Source organism: Sphaerodactylus townsendi, linkage group LG08 (assembly GCF_021028975.2).
Source record: "Sphaerodactylus townsendi isolate TG3544 linkage group LG08, MPM_Stown_v2.3, whole genome shotgun sequence".
Classification (NCBI taxonomy): Eukaryota; Metazoa; Chordata; class Lepidosauria; order Squamata; family Sphaerodactylidae; genus Sphaerodactylus; species Sphaerodactylus townsendi.
The window spans coordinates 69,153,544-69,178,239 of record NC_059432.1 but is presented as its reverse complement, the minus strand read 5'-3'; the positions used below and the strand labels follow the sequence as shown (position 1 = coordinate 69,178,239).

At 41.3% G+C, this 24,696-nt stretch overlaps 1 protein-coding gene across 5 annotated transcripts in view; it reads right to left on the bottom strand.

Annotated features, from left to right (window-relative positions):
* Positions 1-24,696, bottom strand: part of VPS8 (VPS8 subunit of CORVET complex) — a 107,612-nt gene that overhangs the window by 5,569 nt on the left and 77,347 nt on the right. For all 5 annotated transcript variants that reach the window (XM_048505880.1, XM_048505882.1, XM_048505883.1 and 2 more), the window contains 3 exons: positions 15,879-15,959; positions 10,028-10,197; positions 7,373-7,541 (listed from right to left, as the gene is read on the bottom strand). In XM_048505880.1, coding sequence (XP_048361837.1) covers positions 7,373-7,541; positions 10,028-10,197; positions 15,879-15,959 — 420 coding nt within the window. The remainder of the gene's footprint in view (positions 1-7,372; positions 7,542-10,027; positions 10,198-15,878; positions 15,960-24,696) is intronic.

Below are 24,696 nucleotides of genomic sequence, written 5' to 3'. Positions count from 1 at the left end.
AATAATATTGCTGAAGGAAAGGGGGAGGGGAAGAAAAATTGAGTGATGGAGCATGTCTGCGTACAACGTTACACTTTAAAAATCAGGCAAGTTTTCAAATTACTGAACCAAAGATAATGGCTACAAATCTACAGAAGCTCTGTGACTAGCGCCCTCTCTTCACAGACATGCCACAGACACACAGGGAAATGGAGACAACAACAAGGGAACAATGCTAATTTGTTCTTATCCAAAGATGGGGAGACAGGGGTAAGATAACTGCTCCCCTCTGCTGTTTCTTCACTTGTATGTAACTATCAATCAGATTGTTCTTGGGGCTGATGACCTGATATATTGCAGGCAATTTTTCCTGTTGTCATGGAAACAAGTGCTGCAGGCCACTTTCCCCTTTAACTAAAGGAAAGCTTTTTATTCGGTACTGTAGGGAATCTTTTAGCAAATCTGATGTTTGTGCCACTGGGCTGAGTATAAATGCCCCAACTTGCATGCATACATTAGAATGCATTTTCTGACTCATACATCAGAAGCAAGTCAATTCATAACTAATAAACCAAACATAGGTTTGGTCAAAACCTCTAAATATCACATTAAACTGGGATTAAACACTATAGTAAAGGGATTCTGAGGTCACTTTCACATATGTTACCAACGCCTTTAGAACAGCAACAACTTTGGATTCAGACCTTGCAAACATGGCTGATGTAGTACAACATGCTGAAAACAGCTGTTCAGAATGTGAAATCTGGTTTCCTAAGTACATTATCTGATGGAGACATAAGGGTGAAGTATCAATGATTTTAGGGTTACTTGATGTCCATTGCTTTCCCCCCCACAAGGAAATGCAGTGTTGGTGCTCTGTCTGAAGGCATCATCTTGCACATTCACTCAAAGAGTGTGTGTCTGTGTGTTTGTGTGTGCACACTTGCAAGTGAGACACACAGAGAGAGCATTCAAAACATGTACACTGCAAGTTTATGGCATGCATCTGTGGGAGTAACAAAAGATTATTTCAGAGGTTCTTTTTAAAAGCAGCCTATGAAACTTTGAGACTCATCAACTTCTCAGCTATCATATGTTTAAACACTGCAGCCTTTCCCAATTCATGCCTTCACCAGCTTTTTTCAGTTCAGTCCTGGTAATCAGAATAGCCATATATTTTTAAACATATAAGCATATGTATATTCTGTGTTGTACATTTCTCTCTATTATCAATTTGAGTTATTGTTTGTACCCTGCCTCTCCAGAAACTACTCAATATATTTAGGGAAGGTCACTAAAGGCTCATTTAAATTCAAAGTCTTGCATCACCTTCATATTTTGCCCATGGCAGAACTTTAGAAGGAAAACATTCAACTAAAAATATTAAGGTGCAATTTCAGGACTTCCTCACAGCTGAAATTACTGTTCAACTTCTCACTCATATCAGAGCTGACCTTTCAATTCCTAAAAATTAAGTTCCTAACGGAAAGAATTTTTTTACTGCTGTTGGCAGTTCTCATTAACAAACAACCAGAATAATGTGAAAGCCTGAAGCAGAAGCGACCTACTCTATAGCTCTGCGAAGCTCTGTTTACCTCCCTCACTTGTGCCTAGGAGTGCTGCACAAACAAAAATAGTCTGTTGGGTGAACAAATTGCCTTCTGCTGGAATGAACAAATTGCCTTCTGTTGAAAAATGTATGGTAGGACCTGCCCAGGTCCAGGTATATCCTCCCTTAGCTGGTGTACCATTTTAGCTAAGAAATTCAGGAAACCTCCAGCCTTCTACCATGCTGGTAACATGCCTTAGGTAAGAACTTGCTCTTTCAGCCTCAGTTATCCATCTACAACAGCAGTTCTCAACCTGTGGGTTGCGACCCCTTTGGGGGTCGAACGACCCTTTCACAGGGGTCGCCTTAGACCAGGGGTAGGGAACCTGCGGCTCTCCAGATGTTCAGGAACTACAATTCCCATCAGCCCCTACTAGCATGGCCAATTGGCCATGCTGACAGAGGCTGATGGGAATTGTAGTTCCTGAACATCTGGAGAGCCGCAGGTTCCCTACCCCTGCCTTAGACTCTCTGCATCAGTGTTCTCCATCTGTAAAATGGATAGGGTTAGGGTTGGGGGTCACCACAACATGAGGAACTGAATCAAGGGGTCGCGGCATTAGGAAGGTTGAGAACCACTGATTTACAATGTGTGTGTATTATTGACCAAACTTACAAGGTGGTTACAGTCCTTGCAACAATATAACATATGAAGTATTCTGAATGCAACAGAAAAGCTTACTGCACTTGTAATCGAAATAAACACAGTTCTGCGCATAATAAAATTTTCTTGTAAAATTAAATCACAGTCCAGGTTTTCACCCTTCCTTCAGGAAACTTGGAGAGGTATACATGGCTCTCCCCACCTCATTTTATCTTAACAACCTAAACTTGAACCCAGGTCTTCTTACTCCAATGTTTTCAGCTACAGTACTAATTATGAACAATATAGCAGAGGGATTCACTAACCATTTCAGAATGCTTTCCTAAATATATAAAAGTCTGGAAAAACATATAACACCCCCCGCCCGCAGGACTTCCCTCTTAGTTTGTCAGATGGAAGAACTAGGATATTTTTGAGAACACTGAAAAAACCTCAGTGTAATATTTTTTTTTGCAATGAGTGAAATGCTTTTTAATACAAGGTTTGACTCAAGTGTATAACATGAATTTGTGTAAAATTATCTACTGCATTAGATAACAGGAATTCCTATTACTTTGAAACAATTTACTATTAATATAAAATACATTTGAGCTACGTACATACCAATGCAGCCTTAGTAATATAACTTGAAAACATCTGATATCTGAAGTGAATACATCTTTTTGTTTTGTTTTGTCTTCAGCAGAGAAAGTGAACATTCCTTGATACTACTTATCCTGACAATCTGATGCCTATATAAATGCTCTGATCTGTTCCAAGACAGCATTGGAAAAGTAAATGGACTTATTTACCCTGGAGCCACCTCAATTCCCATGATACAAAACACCATGGGCCACTATCCACTTACCTCTTCAAATCGCAACGCTGCAGCGACCCCGCAGTGAAAAACCTCCGCGGCTTCTGACCACGGAGACATTTGTTCCCCACAGGAAAATTGCGCGGGCAGCAAAGAGCAGAAGTTCCATGGAAATAGGGGGAATAGAGCGTTCCGATTGGCTGGAGAATTTGTGCGTCCACGGCCATCCGAGGGCGGGTCTCCGTTTGATTGGCTGGAACGGCTTTTGGTTGTGATTGGTTACGTGCGTGCGAGCGTCATCAGAAAGGCGCTGCACACCTTCTCGCGAGATCGAAATGAAAGCAAATATTTCGGGCAGTAAAACGAAAGAAAAACGCACTCCGTTAGAACTGGCTGTGTCTTGAATGGGCGCTGCAAACCCGCACAACCGTGGAGCTTGAGCAAGAAAAAAGAAATGTTGAGACGTCTTGTTGTGCACACGTCTCAATTTCCGCGAAAGTGCAATGGGTGTCGACACGTGTCTACGTCATCACTACGCGCACTTTTAGACGGGGACACCCCCACTTAACAAGATGGCGCTCCCTGTTCCCTGATTGGCCGTGAGCTGCGCGTCACAGCGAATCAGCCGCGCGCAAACAGCTGAGGTTCCCCACAACCCCGCGGCACCCGCGGGGTTTTTAAAAAAGTTGCTGTTTTTAGCGGAGCTAATTTGCCGCGCGGCCAGGAGGCGGGAGAGAGGTAAATCCCTGGCAGCCGCACAGTGAGCGCCGGAGATGTGGGGAGCGTCCAGGACCCCCGTGGCTTTTACAGAGGTGACCCCGCGGCTTATGGTGAGTGGATAGTGACCCCATGTTATTCAACTAAACTGCAGATAAATTGTAGAAACTGTGACTGATGAAGAGCCTGGAACTTTATTTCAGGCAAACATTCTTCACTGCTATGATAAGACTGTAGTGAAACTAAATCTGGCAAACTCCTCAAAGGCTCTTTATAAGGAAGACACTTTTTGCCCAGAAATACATTGCTTAAATTAACAACCAAATCCATTAAAAAAAACCAACCCCCCCCCCCACACACACACACACATGCATACAGAGAGTTAACTTGCCAAATTCCCCACAAATCTAGGACTGTTGTCAGGAATATTTTCATTTGCAGTAAACTGCATATGCAGAAACTACAGCTACTTCCAATTCAGATGCTAGGTTTAACACAGATTATGTTTTAACGTTTAGGGAATGTGAATTAAGATCCCTTCCCCAATTGGAAGAAACACAGAAAGTTAAGCTAATTAATCAAGCCACTACTGGCAGCATTTAGTAGCTCTAAGTAAATTGTTTACAGAAATTCCCTTATTATAAGCATGTACAGTCAGCCCAAGGAAGGCTGAGTAAGCATCATTCACTTAGGGGTCAGAAACAAATGAAGTCATCCTTTGGAGGGCTGAAATAGTATATGTATGTGAGTGTGAATGTATGAGTGAACAGGAGAGGGCTCACTACATTCTGTGTCCTCCAGATGCTTATGCTGCTATACACTAGCTGCTGGCTAAGTTGTCTTGGATCAAAATGGTCTGCACTGCCATCTGTCACTCCTTCTGGCTGTTCCTGGCCATGTGCAGCTTCTGCATATAACTTATTCCCATCTTGACATGCGTGAATCTTGATCCTTTGCTCCTACAGGCTTGAGCTGGCATGGAAGGGTAGGCAGGCTAGTAAGTTTGCACCTGGGTATGCTTTCATCTGGCACAAATATTGCAAGTCCAGCTCTTGTTATTGTGAAGAATACAAAAGCCAATTTCCCTTTGGACCATAGGTGGAAGGCAAATGGTAGAAATACACTGAAAGCTCCAACCTTCTCAAATCTAGTGAATGCTCATGCTGTTTTTTAAAACCACCAATTTCCCTGGCAGACTCTTTGTTTTTTTCCAGTGAGGTTACTGAGAAGGATGCTCACAGAACAGAGAGATAAAGAACAGAGTGTTGGGTTGCTGTCGGTTCACATCTAAATCTCAACACTACTTCAAAATTCAAGCTGACAGTTCATTTCAGAACATCAGAAATGGTACTATGAAATATACTCCAGATGCTTGGTGGCATTTTCCAGCACCAATTCAGTTTTGCTCTAAGCATTCTAAAAAAAACAAACACCCAAACTCAAATTTTTATAAGTAGCACAAAAATGCCCTTCATTTAATCGAATCAATATAAAAATACAACAACTGAAGTTTCCAAGGGATGTACTGCATAATTTCACCCCTCAAAAATTCTCCAGTGTATGGACTTCTTTTTAAAAAAATCATTTGTTTTCATAAGCCCTGACAACTCAAGGCTTGAAATGAAGAAGAGAGAACACCAGCTTGAATAGTATTTATTCTAGACTTCTGAAGGTTTTAAAGTATCTGCCATATTTTCATTCAGCCAACCATATAAGGCAAAAAAATTATATTAGAGATACAAGCCAGAGAGGAAGAGGCATGCTATGAATGAATTGCTCATCTAAAAACAATTCTTCAACTATTACCATTCTATTTCAATGAAACTAAAATTTGGTCCTTTGGTACTAATGCAATGAAAACTCACTTAAGAAATCAGTTGAATACTTAATTCAGTTCGAATCTAATTGTTTCCTATTTGAGATGCTGGATTGCAGGCAGCCACGGAATCTCAGGATCATTAATTGTTACTGGATGCATCAGGCATTCTTCACAACAGCCACATATACTTACATCCGTGTCCTCTCTTAACTAATTCAGGCCCTGCAGTGTCTTCGGAGTGGGGTCTCCTCACATTGCCTAGTTTAAACATGAGGAGGTTCCACGCTGCCTGCCTCATGGTGTGCATGCTTGCCTTCCCCCACTACTGGCTCGCTACCCCATCAAAACTCAAGAATAAGAGTTGCTTTTTAAAAATATTCCTTATATCGACATTGCTTTTTAAAAATATTCCTTATATCGACATTGTGCAGGGCCTGCCCCTGCCCCGACAGGCTGCTCCTTCAGCTGGCTCTGTCGGGCCGGGGGTGGGCTGAGGGAGGAAGGGGGAGGTGCGTGTGTGTGTGTGGGGATGATTTTCCACCCCCTACGTGACTTAACAAGGGGTAATTGTCCCCAAATGTCCCCGTTATAACTATGCCACTGGTGCAGGCTGCTTTCATTGCTTTTGTATTTTTAGGAAAATGCCGGTTGTCCTTGCAGGGATCCACAGCTGGCATTTCCCTAAAAATACAGAAGCAATGAAAGCAGCCTGTGTAATGTTGATACAAGGAATGTTGATATCATGTTTAAAGGGCTTTTTAAAAAACAAAAAAGCCAACACTTGGCTTTTGATGGGGGAGTAACCTAGAAGGAGCAGAAACCCTGAAGCGAGAGAGAAACATCAGGGTTTCCCCACTCTCGCTAACTGCAGGGATTTTAGGATCTTTGATGCTGAAAATTGGATGGCGTCGGCATAGAAATCTCTGCCCTGCATAGCACCAGTGTACAATCGACTTTGTATTCTGAAATCAGAATTTTCTATTGTTTTAACCAACCTTAGCATCTGGATTACTTAGAGAATTGTTATTAAGCAGTTTGCAACTGAACATGAATTGGCAATATGATGAAACAAAACAGCAACAAAAAATCACTACTGTAATTTGGGATATTTTAGCCACAGTACTACATTTAAGAGGTACTGGAGTGGTACTCTTGTAAAGCTCTGTCTTTCACAGACACACCATGCTAAGAAAAACCTGGATTGGTGCTGGAAAATGCCACCAAGCCACCTGGAAACTGACTTCCATGGGAATCAAACTCAGGTTGTGAGCAGAGCTTTGACTGCAGTTCTGCAGCTTACCACTTGGCACTATGGGGCTTCCTTCCTTCATTTAAGCATCTTAATAAACCATTACACCAATAAATAAGAGTTTGGATTTATATCCCCCCTTTCTCTCCTGTAAGGAGACTCAAAGGGGTTTACAATCTCCTTTCCCTTCCCCCCTTCCACAATAACCACCCTATGAGGTGGGTGGGGCTGAGAGAGCTCCAAAAAGCTGTGACTAGCCCAAGGTCACCCAGGTGGCATGTGCTGGTGTACACAAGCTAATCTGGTTCACCAGATAAACCTTCACAGCTCAAGTGGCATAGTGGAGAATCAAATCCATTCTCCGGATTAGAGTGCACCTGCTCTTAACCACAACACCACGCTGACTCATATGGATACAACTTTTTGTTTTAAAAGGTTTCCACAATTTTGTTAGATCTTGTTTTTATATTATTTTGTGGTTTTCTCTTAGTTTCTGAAAACATTTCCAAGAGCCATTGGTTGAAAGAAATGCTCCCAATTTCTTAGGAAAACTGAAAATGCTTTCAGCCTTTTGAAACTGGTTCACTAGCAGATCTTACCTGTGCCAGAGATCCTGTGGTCCCCTTCTTCATCTCTGGCAATGTCTCACTTAGTTTCCCACTTCTGTTACTTGCATTGCATTTAAAACAAGTCCACCTCATCTGTCCTTTTGAGTCAATGCCACAGTCCTTACTCAGAAGACAGAGAGAGTGGTACAAGTGACCACAGCTGAAAAAAAAAAGAACAGATTATGCACAATACATTATACACACATGTATAGCTAAGTACACACATTACATCACATGTTAGTACTTACCAAATCAGGTTTTGGATCCCACAATCTGTCAGTAGAAGGTTATAATCGACTGCAGACCTTTCCCATACCCCCCCCCCCCCCCCGCAATTTATTTTCCTACCTCAGGAAAGTGTATTCCCCAAATTGCATGACTTGCGTAGTCTAACAGCTATTCAGGCCAGGAGGATGCAGTGGGGAAGGGAGCGAAATCACACTTTCTCTTCTATCAGTGGCTTTGTGCTGACAGAAGAGAGAGAGGGTAAATCTACAGCTATAGCATCCTGAACAGTATCCATTAGGCAACCCAGGTTCCAGCCACTGGGGGAAAGGGGAATGTAAGAAAGACCCATGATCCATGTTTCTGCAAATTACAATATCTAACTGTAGATGTCACAAAAGTACCATGGGAAGCAAATTCAGCTGAACAGTTTTGGGGTGGGGCTATGAATCCTTCAATTAAAAGTAAGGAGCATGAGTAAGCCTCATTCCCTGCCACGATCATGTACAGTGCCCAAATCCCACAATTAACACTATGGGTTAAGCTGATTTCACTATCTTCAGTCTTTAAAGAGAAATCAAGCTCAATTACCTCAGACATATTCATATTCATTGGCTATAGTTATAAAAGCCCTAAAAACATTTACAGCTCAATAAATCAGGTTCTCTCAAACAATGCCAACAAGACATAAATCCTGTGTTTCTAGTTTCAAGTATGCTATTCCACATTGGCTAGGTCAAAAGCTATAGCTGATCCATGGCAGTACAAATAGCAGTGAGGTTCTGAAGAGGAACCCACCATGAGTCACAGTCTGTGTGCACTGAAAGGGTATTATCTGTACAGTTCAAGATTACACAACAGATACAAATTCTTCAATAAATCTCTATATTAACAGTGAGAAAGAAAGAAACAAAGTTGAAATATGTAAAACAAAAGAACTTTGAGTTTGCCAATAAACCAGGAAAGTGGTTGACATATAGATTAAGAAAAGAACAGGAAAAGAGGATGATTTTAAAACTAGCTGAAGGGGAGATCATTTTACAGACAATACATCAATATAAAAAGTTATCTCTAATTTCTATGTGAATCCATACAAAGAACACAATGGTGAAAATACAGGAGTATCTCAGAAAATGTAATTTGCCTAAAATTACAGATAAGCATTCTGAATGGCTCAATAATAATAAGAGAGTTGGTGGAGGGTATAAAAAATTAAATCAGGAAAGATTCCTGGTCCAGATGAACTTTTAGGTTTATATTACAAGTGTTTTGAAGACAAGATTTTATATCCTTTGCAAAAGACTATGAACTCTATTTCACAGTGAGGCATGATGCTTGAGATGGGGAAATAAGCCAACATAAAATTAATACCAAAAGAAAATCAAGATGTTTCTTTGGCATACAGACCAATATTGTTACTAATTAATGATTATAAGATATTTACTACAATTTTAGCAGATAGATTGAAAACTGCATTACATTAAATTATTCATGAAGATCAGTGTAGTTTCCTGCCTATTGAGGGACAATGTTAGAAGTGTATTTACACGTATTGGAATATGATGAAAGCCAAATGGAAAACAAGCTGCTGTGACCTTTTTGGATGCAGAGAAAGAATTTGACAATTTGAACAGAGTTTTTCCATGTAAGGTATCGAAAAATATAGACTTTGCTGAGAATTTTGTAAAATGGGTAAAATTGATATATACATCACATACACCATACAAATAATTGTTAATGGAGACTTAACCAAACTAAAATGTGTAAAATATTGAGTTACAAAACAGTACGAGAACAAGTAAAAGAGTGTATGATAAACTGGGCAACTAATTTTGGGTATAATACACAAATAGAACAATGGGAGAAACATATGGTCAAAGGAGCTTAAATCCACATTTAGTTCTAAGCTAAAAGAGAACTTTTATAAAATGATGTATCATTGGTAATCAACTAGGCATTGTCAGGACTACAATTCCTAGCATGCGCCTGAAATTTACTAATAATTTTTTTCCGTGCTCACGCCTGTACAGACACCATCAAGAACTCGAATTAGTAATAGTCTTAACCATTAAAAGGCCTGGAGAACCTGAAGGTTATCACTTCTCAATGATTTTAAGGTAGGACCAAGCAAATTATCAGAATAGAGAATTTTATTTGGGGTGATTATGACGATAGAGAGTGGTTCCTGCTATAGAGCTGGCACATCACCAAGGCCTTCTCACACAGAAAAAAACATCTTGTCTACTGGGTTAAACTGGCAAATGTATGCATCACACAAAACCAAGAAATCAGATTACTGAAACCACTCCCCTTTCCCTTAGATTAAGAATTACTGGACTAGGAGACAGATGAACTCTCTTTAAGATTTTGCTACTACACAATGGGAAAAAGTAGTAGAGTTTTTCTTAAGCAGATACATACCTGAAGACAATGATTTGGTCAGCACTCTCCTGTCTTCTTTTATACTGCTGAAGACAAATACAGCAGTAATCTTGCTTGGGGTTGAGACCTCTAGCCATGGACGCTCTCAGATTACGTAAAGACCAGTGGAGGTCACGGTTGAGTAGGTTAGTTGTGGTCTCAAGAAGAGTCTTGATAATCGAGAGAAGGATACACAGATGTCACTTTAAGGGCTACCATGTTGCTAATGCAGAATATGGCAAATTTATCTCATCAAGGATCTTAACCGAGAGCAGAAATGGTACAAAATGCTATCCTAGCAACATGAAACTAGAAGAGATCTCTATCCAGTTGTTATGCTACAATTTCAGCAAAAATGGAGATTGTGATTAAAATCTACAGATAATAAATAGTCTGGCAATAACACAAAGGAGGGGATTTACAGTACTGCAGAGCCATAAGCAACAAAATTAAGTTCCAATAAACATAAATGCTAAGCATTAAGTAATACTACTACCATTTATATAGTCTTTTAGAGCATGTTTCTGATTCATTCTTTCAGTAATCCTTACAACAGATCCCTAAAACAGGCCTGTACAATGGTTTTTTTTTTTTTGCATATTCTTGTGAAAGGGGAAAAAGAACTGAAGTCAGGAGAAAGACAGAGTGCTCATCAGTTAAGGATGTTTGAATGATCACCTGTGTATTCGTTTTGGTGAGATTTAGGTTAGCACAGCTCCAGTGTGAAAGCCTGCAGAACACAGGCGAAGCTATAAGGAGGCGGGGTGTGTGTGTGTGTGGGGGGGGGTGGCGCACCCCAGTCTATGCCTGGGGGGTGGAAAATCACCCTTGACCCCTTTCCCCCCATGGCACCCCTTCCCCCCGAACCCCCCCCAATTACCTTAGTTCAGCCTGAAAAAGTACGGCCTGAAAAGTGGCCAGTTCAGTTCAGGCTGGAAAAAACCCTGGTGGGAACTACACTACCCAGGAGACCTTGCAAGCCCCAAGGTCTCCTGGCTAGTATAGTTCCTACCAGGGTGCTTTTTCAGCCTGAACTGTTTCAAGCTGAGACTTTTCAGCCTGAAAACACAGAGTCTACCCCAGGCGAAGTTTGGCCCAGCTACACCTCTGCTGCAGAGCTAGCTTTTAGATGTGAATCCCACTGCCACCCCCCCCCCCGGTATGGTCCTGACTGCACATGCCTAAAGGGGAGGAGTTACATCATCTTGCTCAGTTTCCCCCACCCCAAAAAAGTAACTTTCCAGAGTTTAAAAAATACCTGTTGCAGGGAAGGAAGGCAGACTGTATGAATGCAAGACATGTGTCATGTTTGGTCTTGCCATAAATCTCCAGGTGGGAGTGGGGGATGTGGCATCTGGGGTTGTTCTACCGCTTGCTTGTTTTCATTTTCCTATCTCTACTGCTTTGGCTGGCATGCCTGCTTTGAAATGACCTTCCCATGGGATCTTCTGAGAAAGTGGCTATCTGGTCTAGGGGGGAGATGCAGAGCTGTACCTGCTTGCGAGAAGCTATTGCTGGCTAATTTGGCCTGGGGGTGAGCGGCTGCTGTAATTTCTGTTGGGATCTTTCCACCTGAATTCAGATTGGACAACAGTCCTTTTCCAGCATACATCTCTACTGATTCTCTATCAGTAAAGAGTCTACTTTATTTGAGAGATCTAGAGCACACAACTACATGACCACTTGAAGATTGACAGTTACAGATAAGTAACCTATTTTTCTGTTTTGTTGTCTCTGAGAGTAGAACTGGTCGGAAAAGACTTAGAAGCTGATCAATATGAGGCAGGTTCAGGTATGGACAGGAGAGTTTAGGGTACTGCCCTGCAGAAGGATGTATCTGCTCTGTCTCTAACATGTCGAGCACAGTGCTTCATGAAGGCAAATGTCTGGGCCAATATGGTTGCTCTGCACAGCTAATAAAAAGGGATCCCTCTGCTGAAGGTCAAAGATGCAGCAACAGTTCTTGAAGAATGAGCTCAGATCATCCCAGGAAGTCTCTTATAGGCAGAGTTTTAGTGTAGTTGCAACCCATAAACTGAGCCTCCAGGGAAGTTCTACTTGTCCTATCTTTGGAAACAATCAGCATTGTAAGAGAGACCAAGAATTCTCTGCAAGACACAGTTCAGTAGAAGGATAATGCCCAATGGGCATCTAAAAACACACGGACCTTTTCCACAGCAGATGTTGGATTAGAGAAGAAACTGGGAAGAACAAGGTGCTACATGTGGGAGAAATCCAGCATAACTTTTGTCAGGAGAATAATGTCTGGACATAGGATTGTCTTGTCCCTACAAAGTTGCAGATAAAGAGGGTTCTAAGCACAGAGTGCAGTGGACCTCCTTGCAGAACAGACTTCAACCTGGAAAGCAGCTAGAGAAGGTGAGGAGGTTCCTTCACAAGCTACTAGAGGTCTGAAGTGCTTCCACATCAGTGGGGAGAGGACCAGCTGTAGGGCCCATGATAGTGCAGGGTGTAATGGGAACTTGACAAAGACCTTCTAGCTATAGAAGCCTCTGAATCTGTTCTACACAGGTGCACAGACTGCAATATACATAAATGATGAAGAAGAACTGCTAATTAAGACTACTTGGAGAATTCACAAGCGGTGCAAGATCTGAATAGGAGCTTACCCATCTCAACAATTTTTATCCGTTATGCTTTATAAGTATGCAAAGTGGAGAAAAACAGGCTGGAATTTTACAGTTGAAAAGGCCCTAGGGATTATAGTATAATACAAAATGAATTTGACTCAGCAAAATTATACTGTAGCAAGAAAAAGTAAGACAAAACCTATCAAATATCTATCTTTTTCCCCATGGAGCTCAAATTTTTAAGAATGGTCATCATGCTATTATGTAGGTTGGGGCAGACACAGTGCTAGCCAATTGCTAAACCACAGATAAAGTTACAACTCTACCTGATGACTATGAGGTAAATTACACTAAGAGATGCCCAGGCCTACGCTATTTATGTTGAACCTTCTGAAAAATAAACTTGATTTAAAAAAAATAAGATAAAGGGCAACAGGAAAATGTTCCAATGGCAACAGGGAAAAAAACCTAGAATCCCTATTCCAGCATAGAAGTTTGCTGGGTCACCTTGGGTCAGTATTTTTCTCTCTCAGCATAACATACATCACTGGGTGGGTGTGAGGATAAAATGGAAGAGGGGGAAATGCTGTGTTAAGGTGTTTTGAGTCCTCATTGGGGAGAAAACTGGAGTATAAATACAAAAATAAAATAAGCATAAACTAGAGTTGAAAATTTAGTAGATCAGGGGAGCTGAGGCTCAAATTATTATTTCTAAAACACAAAGACAAGAAAGAATGTAATATCCTTGTGGAGAAATGTGTTTTTTCCCCCCGCCCTTCCTTTTGTCCCCAACCAGGCACCGTAGAGTGGGTGGGCAGAAGTTGCAGTGAGCCTGGTAACAACATCAGGGGGAGCCAAAAAAGAGAGGGGAAAAAAGGAGAGATAAAACCAGCCAGAACCCTGTGGGTGGGTTCTTCTTGTCTTGCTGGGCTCTGGGAAGAGGAAGGCTGTGCCTGGGAGAGAAGGCAGCGGCCATTTTCCCCGCAGGCTGTGTGCTAGGCCCAGTGATGGGAGCTTCCTCATAAGCAATACCTACTTAAGCCGAGGACCTACCCTGCTACAACTAGTAGGCAGGGTATGTGGTAGTGACAGGGCCAGAGGACTTGCAGTTTGCTTTTCTTTAGTTTGTGTTCCTTGTTGTCTTTGGGGTGCTGTGCCAGAAAAGCTCTCTAAATTATTCTTCTGTTATTAAAGAATTGACTTTGTTAAATCTTTACCAGGAGTGGACCGTTCTCTGTACCACGTGTGTCCCCCCTGTTTTGGACACGCTAGTGGGAGAGAAGACTGGGAAGTCCTGGTCCTTCCCAGTGGACAATCCAAAAACTGACCAGGTGGTGGCAGCGAACCCTGGAAATAAGATAGCCCTCTCCAGGGAAAGGTTGGCAACTCTGGGAGAGGTCAGAGGGCGAAATAGGGCCTGCAAGCCATAGGCAAGCCTGTTTCGCCACAATCCTCTCCCCTTGTCCAGCTTCCTTTTTCTCCCACCCCCACCAGCCAACCTACCTTTTATCTACATCTTCAGCTGTATTTAATTCATGTCCCATTTTTCTCCACAATGGGGACACAAAGCAGCTTACATCATTGCTAATCTGATCTTGTTGGATGTCAGGAACTAAACAGTGTCAGCCTTTGTTAGTACTTAAATGGCAGACCATTGAGGAAGTTCAGGCTGCTGTGCAAAGGTAGGCAATGGCAAACCACCTCTAAATGTCTCTGGCACCAAAAACCTTACGGGATTGCCATAAGTCAGGAGTCTGCAACCTGCGACTCTCCAGATGTTCATGGACTACAAATCCCATGCTGGCAGGGGCTGATGGGATTTGTAGTCCATGAACATCTGGAACATCTGTAGTTCTGACTTATGGCAATATGGGTGTCAACTTCCAATGCAAAATCAAGAGAAAAAGAGGAACTATCAGTCTGCAAACAATCATATCTCTCGCCTATATACTTGAGATACAAAGCGGAGAACAGACTACTTCTGTTCCAAAACAAACGCATTCAGGAAATAAATACAACATGCTCAGACATGTTCTTGGTCTGCTTTATACTACCAGCCAGGTACACAGCAGCTCTGCAGAATTAAACATATGCAGAATGTGAATATTGCTAACATGAATGGCACTTGAGCTAACTCACTCAAACCAAGGTCAAATTCTAAAATGAAGTCTTCACTGAAATAATCCTTTAACAGCCAATAAAAGATGAGAGCAGGCCTAGAAACCTTAAGAATTTTCCATACCTTATATAACTGGACTGTTCAAATATCTGTGCTGATAAGAAAGCTCATAGCCAAACTTTAAACAAATAAAGCCATATACAACAGTGCAGCAATTAGTTGTACCATGAGAAGTGAGACTTTTAGGAGTCTTACAACCTGGTTTATTTATTTATTTAATTTATTGTTTGGATTTGTTGAAGGTCCCCAGCATGCTGCTTGGATTGTCAGTGAAAAAGTGTCATGCTAGGATGCAGCCAGAGCTCTTTTTGAGATCAACCATCTGAACCAACTAAGCCTGATCAAGTCTGAAGTTAACAAGTGTCGTGTGAAAAAGAGACAATCAGCTGACTCCTCAAGGAACAAAAATGAGAAGAGTGTACACGCAGTTTGGAAGCAAAGCCAAGAGAGAAAAAGTACACACACATATCATCACTATCTAATGAAATAATTTACCAAATAAGTTCAACTAAAACCAGTTTGAAGAACATTTTATTACATCATGAAGGTACAGGTTGATTTCCTCATTTACTTATGCCTAAGCCATTTATATTAGGGTGTTCTCTTCTCACACATTTTTCTTTTCCACACAAGTTTTGCTTCCTCTAGGGATTGTTTTGATTTTACATCTCTATCTCCAGCATATTTCCCCATAGCTTTAAAGTGCAGGAATATATGCTGGAGATATAGTACTGTAATAGCAAATCAACCACTGGAGGAAGCAAAACCCATGCAGAAAAGAAAAGAAAAATGATGCAATGGGGCACACAAGTGACAGAAATAACAGGGTGGAACAGCTCTAAGAAAAATGGAACCTGCCTGTTTGTAGGTGTATTCATCATGCCTGCCTGCCATCCAGGTGGAAGTTCAGTTAGGTAATTTTGTGGTTTGGTTAATTAAACACAGAAGAGTTACCTTGTGATAATAGTCAGTTTCTCTTACCAGTCTTTTTTTACAGCCTTAAGGAACAATGTAGAAAAATGCTCTCATTTTCTGCAATATAGATTTTTCTAAATTAAAAGGAAAAACACATTCTACTTACTTGCTCATAGTTAAAGCTATCCAGCATGCCCAACACAAGACCTTGAATTTCTCCAAGTTTTCCTCTACCATAGACTGGATCCTGTATGAAAATATTAAATGCTACTATTAATTTACATTAATTAAAACAAATTCAGAAACTTATTTCATACACTAATAGTACGGAAGGGGGACAAAAACAGTGCGCATTTGATAGCCCTTCTGGATTTGGCAAAAATGTACAACCCTTCGTGTAGTCTCAGACTTGCTCTTTCAAGGGGGAGGGGGGGCGATGACTATTTTTAGAACAGATAAAAGTGCAGCTTAAAGACTAAGCCAGCAATCTTGACTACTGAGTGTAATGATATCTGTGCCTTTAAGAATAAGTGTCTTTAAGATCTGTGCCTTTAAGAATAAATTGATAAGCAGAGTTAAGAGAATGAGGCCCAAAGAGTTCTCTGCAGAAAAACTGCTTATCCAGGAGGGAGTGCCTCCTCATATGTAAACAGAAAAACACGAGGAGAGCCCACTGCAAATCCTGAGGTATGTGTTCCATGCATTACAGGCCTATATAATTTACCACTGGTTAATAAGTCATTAAAGTAAAGCTGAACTTTGAAATTCTCCTAGATTAGCTTCAAAATGCTCCACAAAATGGTAGTGCAAGTGGTTTTCCATTATTTCCAGCAGTCTGATTAGCTTACAAGGATAATATTGACTGCTTATGAGGGGCTGTTAGAATTCCACCTCAGCCAATCTTAGCATTTTCCTGTCCTTCATGTATCTTTTTGCAGCTAGGAGCATAGAAACTACTGCTGCATTCCTGGATCTTACTGGAATTTTTTTTTCTAAAAGATTTTTGGTCCAGCTATGTGTAAAAATGTAATTAAGATTGGATAGCCTACTGCCTCATGGGAATAGATCAGCAGGACTTTCATTAGATAGTTATAAAGTTGTATTAAAATTTCTTACAGGTTTGACAACTTCTGCTTTCAATTTTAAAGTTTGCTGCTCTTGTGGTAACAGAAAAAACACAAAGGCTGATAACAGTATTGAAATACATCCCAAATAATTGGTAACAAAGATCTGGAAGGCTCACCTGGAATTATTAGTTAGTTAGTTCATAGGGAGCATTTTTAAAGAATCTTTAACATTGTCCAAAAAAGGCATAATGAGAACAAAAGAACACAAAATCTGCACTAGTTCTATATCTATATATATAAAAAGCTAACCGTGTATGTGTTGATGACAGGGTACCTCAGTAACTGCTGGGCCAATTCCTCTGAAAATTCCCAGCCACTATAGTCAGTCAGGCGAGAGTGTTTTCAGATGTTCACATACCTGAAATTTCATACCTGGCCCAGGTAAAAACGCCTTTTTCCTGGCGCTCCCTGGTGAAGGACAGGGAGGGGCCTGTGTGTAACTGTCACTCTTAGAATGTTCGTGCCCTTAGAATGTTCACTCAGATGGCCAAAGATGAGCAGTGGAAACAGCACATAGGCAGTAACTCGAGTGGAAGTGAAACACATACACACACATACACACGAGGGAGAGGGGAGGAGGAGGAGGAGGAGGAGGAGAAGAAGAAGAAGAGGAGGAGTAGTAGTTTGGATTTATATTCCCCCTTTCTCTCCTGTAGGAGACTCAAAGGGGCTGACAATCTCCTTGCCCTCCCCCTTCACAACAAACACCCTGTGAGGTAGGTGGGACTGAGAGAGCTCCGAGAAGCTGTGACTAGCCCAAGGTTACCCAGCTGGTGTGTGTGGGAGTGTACAGGCTACTCTGAATTCCCCAGATAAGCCTCCACAGCTCAGGCGGCAGAACGGAGAATCAAACCCGGTTCCTTCAGATTAGATACACGAGCTCTTAACCTCCACTGCCACTGAGAGGGAGGGGTGGCATCAGAGATGGGATCCAGCAGTTTCTCACAGGTTCCCGAGAGTAGGTTACTAATTATTTGTGTGTGCCGAGAGGGGGTTACTAATTGGTGATTTTGTCACATGATTTTTGCCTTAGTTACGCCCCTCCTGTCAGCAGTAGCGCGCAGAACTTGAATCAGTCTAGCAGGAGGTGCACCAGCGTGCATGGCAGCCTGCGCCTGCGTGCATTCGTTTCCCACCCAAGGACGGCACAGTGGCTGCGTCCTTGCCACAGCCCCGCCCAGTAATGCCCCGCCCCTGGAATGGCTGGCCACGCCCCCGTCGTGCCCCGTCCAGCCCCATTGGCGCTACGCCACAGTTTGAATCCCGCCACCATGGGAACCTGTTACTAAAATTTTGGGATCCCACCACTGGGTGGCATGCAAGGGAAGACAGGGAGGGAGAGGAAAGGGACGGTGGGGGAGGCATGCAAGGGAAGAGAAGTGAGAGAGGGGAGACAGTGAGCTGTGGCATGCAAGGGAGGGGAGGCAGGGGGCCCTACATCTTGATATGACCCACCCACCCTAGCGGAGGGAAAGGGAAGGGAGGGAGGGGTGGCATGCAAGGGAAGAGAAGTGAGGGAGGGAAGAGAGTGAGGGGTGGCATGCAAGGGAGGGGAGGCAGGGGCCCAGCATCTTGATATGACCCACCCACCCTAGCGGAGGGAAAGGGAAGGGAGGGAGGGGTGGCATGCAAGGGAAGAGAAGTGAAGGGCGACATGCAAGGGACGGGAGGGAGGGGCCAGGCACCCTAGATTCCCTGAATACTGCAGTTACAGTTAAGAAAACCAGGCACTCATTACTCAGGTGTAAGCTCAGTACAGCAACCATGACATACTTTGAATGGCTGCCCACCCCCCAGAGGGTTTCCTCAGAAGCGACACCCATTGCCACCAACCAAACTTACTCCCAGGTAAAGGATCATGACCAGCCAGCCTAGATGTGTGGGAGGGGTGCCTTTCCATTCCCCCCCCCCCAAGGAATGCGGGCACACACATCACTGACATCGCACAGTATCAGGCTGCATGTTTGCATGAGCATGTACTGCTGGCCTCTGCAATTGATTTGTTGCTACTGTTCCTTTCCCATTTCACCACAATAAGCCACAGCAATGTGTGGCCGGGCCACGCTAGTTTAAAATATTTATTTCAGTGATTATTCCAAACAGCTAATTATACTAATCAGCAAAGGTCGTTTTACAGAAACAGGCAGGTATCCTCTGTGACATGTTGTAGGAAGAAAATTATATCATAGTAGTGGAAAATGTCATCAGGTCACAGTTGACTTATGATAACCCTACAAAGTTTTCTATGCAAGAGACATTCAGAGGTGGTTTGCCATTGCCTACCTCTGCACAGCAGCCTCAATTTCCTCAATGGTGTGCCATCTAAGTACTAACCAGGTCAGGGCTAATCATACCATAACAATAGCAGAACTGACTTATCTAGACTAGAATAGATCTCAGTGATCTTAACTAATTCATGTGCAAAAGAAGCCAGCACTACTACTTGAAACCAGTAACTTATGATAACCGAGAGAGTTAAAGCGAGTAGATGGCACAGTCCTCTACAGAATAAAGGTTTTTCCAAATGTTAAATCCACTGATTTGGTACTAAAACTTGCAAGTCACACAGACAGCATCAATACCTGCCCATCCAAAAATAGTACTGGAGATTATACATAGCTGCATATCTCAAAACATCAGCTGTTACACAAAACCCTCCCTTTAAGTTTGCACTTCTGCCTTGTGGCACCTTCTTTTATCACTTCTGTCGAAAGAGCTGCAGTCTGCGCAGTGGTATATAAAAGTGATAATAATTTGACAGAACAGCAACAGAAACTATCCTGCTTCAAATAGTATGAATGAATTAAACTACAAAAACCTGGGATGCTGAAGTCACCCACAAGACAGTAGTTGCACAATATGTTACAGATTCCTTCCTATTTTACAAATATACATATAAACCAACAGTCAGGTTTTTTAACTATTCAAGAGCTAAAGCCTTAAGGAAACATGCCAATACTACATCTATGCAAAGGTAGTGGTGTCTTTTTAGGTCACAATCTGTTTTCAGTAAGCACATTTTATTTTAGCATGTATAATTTAAAAGCAGCAGCATAGAAAGTACATCATGCGGAGGCCCCATATAAATTATGGAGAGCAACTGGGATGTCTAGGCCCTCAGCACAGCATGTACGTGATCCATGACATACAGCAAACTATTTTTATCTGTCAAGGAGATGGCTCCTCTTTTCTGAGGCACTTTAGAAGCGTGTGCACATTAAGGGTTAGAAGGCAAATGGAAGGGGGTGGAAAGGAGTGGGGAAGCAGCTGTTTGAGAAATACATACAAAGTTTTGCAAGTATGGACCACTCTAGACATCTCTCTCATTAATCTAAGTTGGTCCAGCATTTATGGCATGATCAGTTTTAAAGACACAGAGCACAAACACAGAATTCGCTGAATGCTTTGTTTAAGGTTTGTTTAAGGCACAAGTCCCTATTGTTCTGTTTACACGATTTGATTAATTTCAAATCACTATGAAAAAGAAAAAAAATGGCAGAGTTTACATCATTGTAGCAGGGTAGTGATAAGTAGGAGGGCACACATTTGAGTACAAGAATGAAAATGTGGATGATAATAAAGAGTTCTGCCCTCAGCATTGCTCTTTCACCTCAGCCCTCCCTACCAGTCACGCTGCAGCCCTGCTTTCCCAGTTCCCTTCAGTATTTTTATGTTTTTAATTTAAGGCAAGTAATCACTTTATATACAGCACTGTCTTCTGAAGCAAGCATGTACGGAATGTGTTTAACACACACATGTGTACACATCTTTCAATATTAAAGTACCCTGTGCAAATACACAGGCATTCAAAAACACACATACGTGTATGTCATCATCATGTTACATATTTGGTGTAAGAACTACTGTTGCTCATGTAGTAAAATATATTTTCTATGATAAGTATGATATCGCCTGTTACAACAGCCAAATTGCTCAGCTTGGCACCATAAACTCCCCTGCCAAGATGAATGGGACCTACACCACTCCAGTACTAAAGTCACTTTGACCATGTCCATCCTGGTAAGTACCCTTCCAATGCCAAATGACACATCCAAAGAACTGTATACAGTCCAACACAGCAGGTGGCCCTGGTGAGCAAATAATATTATTGAAATGGCTTTAATAACACCTAGACCAAGGCGTATAACAGCAGAATATCGAAGAATTTATTTTCAATTCCACCAAGTTCTGTTTCTCAAAACCAACTGTCTACAGAATCCTACAGATGCAACTTGTGAGACCAGACTATATTAGAACAGCAGATCTATTCTGAAGATGACTGGTATAAGAAGCTGTCACAGGAGGATCTGTTAATAAAATGAACCGTTGTGCTCAATACAGCAGTCCTACTGATTGAGATACCAAATGTAACCTTTTAGTTATCTCACCAACGATTATCTGAACTGCTCTTTATCCTAAGTGCATAAGCAATATAAGGTAACAGAAGGTGCAGGTCATCAAAAAATGTTTTGGTGCTTCTGAAGTATACCTTCTCACTCATACCATTTTCAGACTGCCGGTAATAGTCTAGAGGACAGGCTGGAACAAAAACGAAGCCAGTTTAAAATTGTCTACCGAGAGCAATCAAAAGCAGACTGCATCTTCGGAAGAAAAGCTGGAACTAATCATTGCTTTTAAGGCACACAGAAATCCCTAGTGTCTAAAGCTTTGAGACAGAAGTGGTAAAATGCTAGACTCAGGAGATGTGGCCTTTTGATTAGCGGACTTCGTCAATATCCACTTTCCTAAGAACTCAGAGAAAAAGATTGAAAATGTATGCAACACATACAGAATACTTTTTGCCCTTGAACTTTTAGTCAATCATTCTGCCCTTTCTCATGAGAATTCTCAAACCTTCTGGCTGTGCGGTTTTGACGGAGGCAAATAGATCTGTCCCTAAAATTGCTGACCAATTGACAGAATACTGCCAGGGTCAAACTTCACTGTGTTTGTGCCAATCATTATCTCTTCAACTAGTCCACATGTATCTTGTAGTGACCCTTTTGTAAGCAATTCAGATAAAAGTTTGCTTTCAGTTTAAATAAATATGGCTTTACTATAGCACCATGCAGGCTTCCTTCCTTTTACCAGGCTGAGACCAGTTCCCCTTAATCTATAATTTAAGCATCCACCCTGAGTAGTCTTCTTAAAGACTTACTTTTTGAAATATTAACTTCAAAGTATTTTGAAGCACCAGCTTCTTGATATCAGAACATTTTAAAAAGACTTTCAAATGAAGCAGTGCTACTTTTCAGAGCTTGTAATGTTCTACATCTGATCTTTTAAACGATGACCAAGGGACAGAGATAGTCTGCATGACATACTATCTCATCTAGGGGTTTACCATTCAGAGAGCCTAACCAGATGTTATATTTTATAGGCGCACCATAATAGATAACCATATGCATTCCTATACCTACTGAAATTGCTTTTATCAAGCATGCTATCTCCTGTTATTGCTGCCCCCATGTGGGCTACTTCCCACAAGGAGAGGACAGTGAATATGTTTCTTGCATGCCCCCCCCCACCCCATGCTATAGGATTGTGGAGGTGGGGAACAGCCCATGGTCTGTTCAATTGGGAAAGGGGCACAAGAAAAAGGGAACAGCAGAGAGACACTTCTCCTCTCTAGAGTATCAGATCAAGTATAAGATGCACAGAAACAGATGTGCATAATTACTTACACATAATTTTAAAATATTTAATTAGGCCTTCAGGAGTTCAAAGCAGAATATGACTAAGGCAGAACAGTTCAGCTTCTTGGATAGTTTCCTGAGTTATTCTCTCATGAAAAGTCTGCAGTGCTAGTATGAAAGATCTCTGTACCAGAAATTATAACCTTGACAAAATTTAACTGTCTGGTTGACTTTCAAAATATGTTTAAGCAGGGGTGCAGATTAACCTTTAATGATGAAAAAGAGGTATCAGAGCCAAGGTACTGCTGATAGCTTGTTTCTCACGGATCAACTAACACCAGAAAATGCCTGGGGAAGGTGATTTTCACAATGGAATCTGGGGTTTCTACGCAAAATGTATCTTCCCTAGTTTGTTGCTCAGTTGCCTGGAGAGTGCTACTGGTTTTTAATTTTTTTTTTACTGGTTTTAATCTTCCACTAAGATTCACTAGGACACATACATTCTCAAAATTAAAGGTACAATTAAAACATGTATCATATAATCAATAATAAAACTATGCAATTCAACCAGATGTTTCGAGGCAGCAGTACTGCAGCTGCTAACTGAACAATCTCAGAGATGGTTACATCTGTCAAAAATGGCATGGATGAGAAAATCAGTTGGATACCTTGTTCTAATACATCTAACCAATTCCATTGCAAAGAAAATGGATAAACAGTGTAGCATTTCTAATTAGACTCTTTGAAGATTCTATTTTAGGCTTACAGTCCTAATGACTCAAACAGTAATAGAAACACACAATATTTTATACCATTTGTCCATTTAATTTGGACAAGTCTCTAAGTCTGCCTCTAAGACAAGTCCAGTATTGGAAATAAAATCAATACAACATCAATTTCATCTTTCATACTGTTTAGCCCTTAGAGTCCCCTGTTGTTTCAGAAGAATTCAGAACACTTCTTATCACATTAAAAGGTTACTGTATGCAGGAAATATCCTCAAATTCAGCTTTGACTTTCTCACAACCTTACATATAGAATTTTAATTTCTTGAATTTGAAACACCCCATAGTGAAGATCCTGAATTTATCTGATTTAAAACATTCATGTGGGATTATAGCTTTGTGAAAGATTTACTGCTTCACCTTTCCTATCTCTTCAGACAGTGCTCACGCATTTAATGGGATAAAACTTCAATTAAGTGCCCCAGAGTCTCCCTACCATGTCCCATAAGACATGTTTCGTCTTCCTTTAATGTTATAAAATCCTCTGATGAGACACATTTAAATCAAAGCCTAGTGTTAATCGCATTTAATAAAGTCCCAATTATGTAAATAAAGAGCTCATGTGAAATCATGGCCCAGGTGTTTCTATGGAAAAACTGCACTTCAGCACTTCTATCATTTATGCACAAAACTGCATTTTGACTAAAGCGAGGAGGCTCTCTTCAGACACAACTCTTCCAACCCAACGGTTCAATCTGTTGTGAATTACCTAATACAAATGGATAATCCACCTATTTCCTACCCACAACTGCATTCAGAGCATGTAGATGCAGTGCTGGGTCAATACAGTGTTTGCTGAATACATCTGATATGTTATTCAAGAGTCATTAATAATTATTTCTATCAGCATCCAACAGCACCAACAGAAAACGAGGCTCCAACCAAGCGGTCGTACATATGAGACGTGACACACATGGTTACAGGAACTTCATTTAACAGACACAGGAAAAGGAAGGAAATATTTTACAGAGAGAATTGTAGCATAGTGTTTTCCATTGTAGGACAATGACCCAGTGATTCTTACGAACCAATACTCAGTGAGATCATTTGTCTGTAGTCGATTATCTCTGTGTTCATTTAAACACCCACCATGATCCCACACAGAACAATTCAAGCTGGAAATAAGATTGTTAGATTCATTGGACTTTGCTTCTGAATCAGTCTTAGAGAATGTGTTACATACGCCATCTATTACAGCTGTCAGTAGGGCACACTGATATAAGAAGGAAAGCTTTTTTTTAACAGAATTTATTTTGGTTTTTGATGCATGAAACTAGGGATGGAGCAGCAGAAGATAGAAGGTTTTGTTTTTTAAAAAGCTTTATGTTTCCCACTTTACAAAAGTATCAACACTGCAAAAAAAAATCAGGGTGACAGTGATTACTAGGGTGGGAAGACAGGCAGCCAACTTTAATAAAATTAAAGATGTGTCAATT